The sequence below is a fragment of the Branchiostoma floridae genome, chromosome 10, assembly GCF_000003815.2.
Source record: "Branchiostoma floridae strain S238N-H82 chromosome 10, Bfl_VNyyK, whole genome shotgun sequence".
Classification (NCBI taxonomy): Eukaryota; Metazoa; Chordata; class Leptocardii; order Amphioxiformes; family Branchiostomatidae; genus Branchiostoma; species Branchiostoma floridae.
In genome coordinates this window covers 11,330,157-11,334,408 of record NC_049988.1, presented here as the reverse complement: position 1 = coordinate 11,334,408, position 4,252 = coordinate 11,330,157, and the positions used below count along the sequence as shown (strand labels likewise).

General features: G+C 41.6%; 2 protein-coding genes across 2 annotated transcripts in view; one reads left to right on the top strand and one right to left on the bottom strand.

The window, feature by feature from the left end:
* The window catches only part of LOC118424537 (trichohyalin-like), a 565,429-nt gene that overhangs the window by 117,615 nt on the left and 443,562 nt on the right, over positions 1-4,252 (top strand). The gene's annotated exons all lie outside the window — the stretch shown is intronic.
* LOC118424364 (E3 ubiquitin-protein ligase UBR3-like) overlaps positions 1-4,252 on the bottom strand; it is a 41,709-nt gene that overhangs the window by 24,995 nt on the left and 12,462 nt on the right. Inside the window, exons 12-17 of the mRNA XM_035832913.1 lie at positions 4,013-4,141; positions 2,925-2,977; positions 2,059-2,278; positions 1,043-1,111; positions 762-828; positions 299-395 (exon numbers count right to left, since the gene is read on the bottom strand). Coding sequence (XP_035688806.1) covers positions 299-395; positions 762-828; positions 1,043-1,111; positions 2,059-2,278; positions 2,925-2,977; positions 4,013-4,141 — 635 coding nt within the window. The remainder of the gene's footprint in view (positions 1-298; positions 396-761; positions 829-1,042; positions 1,112-2,058; positions 2,279-2,924; positions 2,978-4,012; positions 4,142-4,252) is intronic.

The window sequence follows — 4,252 nt, the reverse complement described above, 5'->3', positions numbered from 1 at the left end:
GTTTCCACTTTTGTAGGTGTCGCCACTAACCTCCTGTCAGCCAATCAGAGAATTTCCTAAATGTTTTCTTTTAGGTAAAGCTGAATTTCTGATTTCCTGACAGTTAGGACCCCCGGCCACCCCCCCCCCCCCCACAAGGTATATTGTATAGGCCTCGGGAGAGGCTCTATGCAGAAGAATTGGATGTGAATGCTTGGCACTTATTGAGGCTCCTGCTCAGGAAGTCAAAACAGCAGAAGTATAACAGGAATAACAGCTTACTGTGTTGTGTATCTGTCCATGGCAGTCTGCAGCTTACTGTGTTGTGTATCTGTCCATGGCAGTCTGGAAGTCTCTCCTGTGCACAGCTCTCACCAGGATGAAGATAGGGTCAAACTCATGCTCCCACACGGAGGCTGGAACATGGGTGGGAAAAGCCTTAACGTTACTTCACCTTTATCCGCAGGGTATCCTACATGTATATCCGTTGCATTTAAAAACACAGTAGTTAGGTATATTAAGTCAACAGATGGTGGCTTCAAACTGTAATATTTGGAAAATATTGCTATAGGGAATTACTAAAGGGAATTGCCAAAGGGAATTCCCCACCACCTAAAACACATGCAGTTCGTGCAGCTGTTTCTTCACTAGGAGTGATACATAAATGAGACCTTTTAAAATACATAGTGCACAGTACTGATATGAATAATAAACATAAATAATGTATTATATTCCTATGGTGACTTGTAGTCATTATTCCCATGTATGTACAGTACAGTTACCTTTAGGTGTGTATGTGCCCTGCTGCATTCCTCCTGCTTCAAAGTTGGGTGCTTTGAAGTCTGCAACCTACAGTTAAAACAGAGAGGGTTTTTTACAATCCTAAAGGTCTGCTGAAATGTTTAACACTCATTACGAACACTTGTTGAAGAGTTGCAGACATACATAGAGATACCAGAGAAGGCAGGAGAACTGGGCCTGCCATCTGATGTAAAAGATCGCTATCTTTTCTTCATAAAAAAAAAAAAGTGAAATTTTTTAGGGATGTCTTTGACAGTCTTACCTCCTTCAAGGCTGCCTCAAAGTCCTTCATCTGGTTGCTGCCGGTTGTCCTCTCCGGCATCTTGGGATGCTAAGGAAAGTGTTTCTTAAGGGTTCAAACTTTCCTGTGTGTTGGCATGCATGTATGTTCTCTTTCCTACATGCTATCGTAAGGTAAAATAGTCCATGCAGAACATGTACAGTTCAGAACATTTAACATGAATACCATTAAACAAGCATGTAGAAAACCTGCTCCCTCCCTACAACCAACTCTAGATCAAGCAGGTTTAATAAACAGCAAGGGTAAGCTTGTAAAATGCAGATTAAATCATAGCAGTGAATACTTGAAGTTCAATCACCTTGCAAGTCAATGGATCAATAAGAATTTGATGCTAAGTCAAATAAACAAATACCTAAAATATGAATAAGCCTTTTGTTTCTATTTGTATTGTATCTGTATCAGTGTATGACCTGTATAACTGTCCTGCGGTGTAACAAACCAGATTTACAGGCACATGCATGGTCATTGCGCAGCTGTTGATAAACCTTTTTGTGGGCTAAGCAGTATCAAAGATGATGATGATAACTGTCCCTACTGAAGGATACTAGGTCCATGAGTTGGCTGTGTGCTCTGTCACTGTAAGTGTAAGCTTTTAAGCTGTAAGTGTTGTACAGTTTAAAGCTACAGTTTAAAGCTGGTGTTATATATCCCTACTGAAGGATACCAGGTCCATGAGCTGGCTGTGTGCTCTGTCACTGTAATGTAAGTTTTAAGTGTAAGCTGTAAGTGTTGTACAGTTTAAAGCTATCTAGTGTTATATATCCCTACTGAAGGATACCAGGTCCATGAGCTGGCTGTGTGCTCTGTCACTGTAATGTAAGTTTTAAGTGTAAGCTGTAAGTGTTGTACAGTTTAAAGCTATCTAGTGTTATATATCCCTACTGAAGGATACGAGGTCCATGAGTTGGCTGTGCGTTCTGTCGCTGTAAGTGTTGTACAGTATAAAGCTACCTAGTGTTATATATACTGAAGGATACCAGGTCCATGAGCTGGCTGTGCGTCCTGTCACTCATACACAGCTGTGACACCATCTCCTGCCGAAGCAGGTCGCGCTCGTTCAGCCCGAGGTGCGTCCGTGTGGACTGCAGCGTGCAGAGTAGCAGCAGCGCCCCCTGTAGCATGGACAGCTCCTGGTCAAGGTTCATCGGGAGGGCCGACGGCACCACGGCCAACGACAGGAACTCATCCACGGAAAATCTGAGATGTGGGAAAATAGAGGAACAATCCGTAAATAATTTTATCAGGTTGGTAATTACTCATATAATGCTAGTTCACCTTTATCCGTTGGGTAACCTATATCCGTTGCTTTTTAAAAACAGTGTATTTAAGCACTTCAAGTCGGCTGGTGATAGTTTTAATATCCTGAAAATATTGCAATTTGAAACAATGTCCATCAACGTGATATCCCCAAATACCCTGTTTTTAAAAGCAACGGATGTAGGTTACCCAACAGATAAAGGTGAACTAGCATTTGTAAGGTTTTTTTAAACACAACCAAGGTAGTACTCCCTTCCAACATTTCCATATCAACAGAAACAATTGTGTAATAGGGGGCTAGAGTCATCAATACAGAGGAAAACAGACAAACTCTGGATAAAGGAGGCGGTCTGGATCAGGAAGTTAGCTCCGGTTATGAACAGTGAAGAGGGGGATACAAACTGAGCCAGTGTTCTAGCCGTGCCGCAACATTCTTGTCTAGTCTACCAGGATCCAGTGGTGCAGTGGCTTTCATTCCCAACAGGGTTCTAGGTGCTTACATGCATTTTGTGATCTGGATATATGCTTTTAGTTGAACATCAAAACTATTGCAACCAAAGGTAGAAATATAATAAATTATTTTTACCTTTCCAGAACAGTTCTTACACAGTAGTCTGGGTCCAGTCTGGAGGTACAAAGCTGTGAAGTGTGAGAAAAAAGTTGTTATTACTACTGTAGTAGACTTGGTATGTGATGTTTGAGTAACAGCTATAGCTAGTCCTACCATCTCTGAACTCTACTTCCTGCCACAGCAACAAGTCAGTTATCTTCCCACTCATTTCCTTCCACTCGACCGACAGGGCATTCAAATAACTATGAACACATACTGACACAGCAAGTATACACCAATGACAACAAAAACTCACGACATTCACGGTGTCAACAAACAAATGAGCCTTGAATAATCTTGGTTGGTATATTTGTGGAAAAAGACCTCTTTCCATTTAAAGTATCCATGTTGGTTTTCCTCTGCCTCGTTTTGGTACGTGATCCAATACAATCCCGGGAAATCCAACATGTGAAAGAATAGTTGTTATTATTACTGTAGTAGACCAGGTATGTCATGTTTGATTACAGCTATAGCTAGTTCTACCATCTCTGAACCCTACCAACTGTAACAAGTCAGTTATCTTCCCACTCATTGCCTGCCACTTGACCGACAGTGCATTCAAATGACTATGAACAGATTGATACAGCAAGTGGATACACTGACAAAAAAGACTCTATACACAGATTCAACAAACAAAATGAGCCTAGAACTGGTAGTTGGTATTTTTGTGCAAATACACCTCTTCCCATTTACAGCGGCCATGTTGGATTTCCTAGGGCATACTTCTGTCTGCAATACATGCAACACAGGAGAATGCCCAAATGCAGCCTCGTTTTGGTACATGTTCCCAGATGACCCTGGGAAATCCAACATGGCTTCAACTTGAAAGTTTTTCTGTGTTGGTAAAAGTCATTCTTGAACTAGTTAAACTGATTTAACACAAAAATTGGACTCACCCAAACTTTCCACTGAACAGCACCAGTTTTTGTCAAGGAATGCCACATCACAGCAGCAGTGGATTGCTCATTCCTTGACAAAGACTGGTGCTGTTCAGTGGAAAATTTTGATGAGTCCAATTATTGTGTTACGGTTAAACTAGTTCAAGTATTGACAGAATTGTTCACCTGCAGCAGGAAGATGTCCAGGTCAATCATGGAGCAGCAGAAGTGACACTGCACGTAGGTCATGGCCTGACCTTTTATCTGAAGACCGTTCCTGACCCACATGCCGCTGTGGATCTCACACAGGGCAACCTAGCAATGAAGAAATACTTTTTATATACCCCATAAAATAAAATCCTAGCTAAAAGCCTGCTTGTGGCCTTTACCACATAGAGGGGGAAATAAGCAATCAAACAACAATGT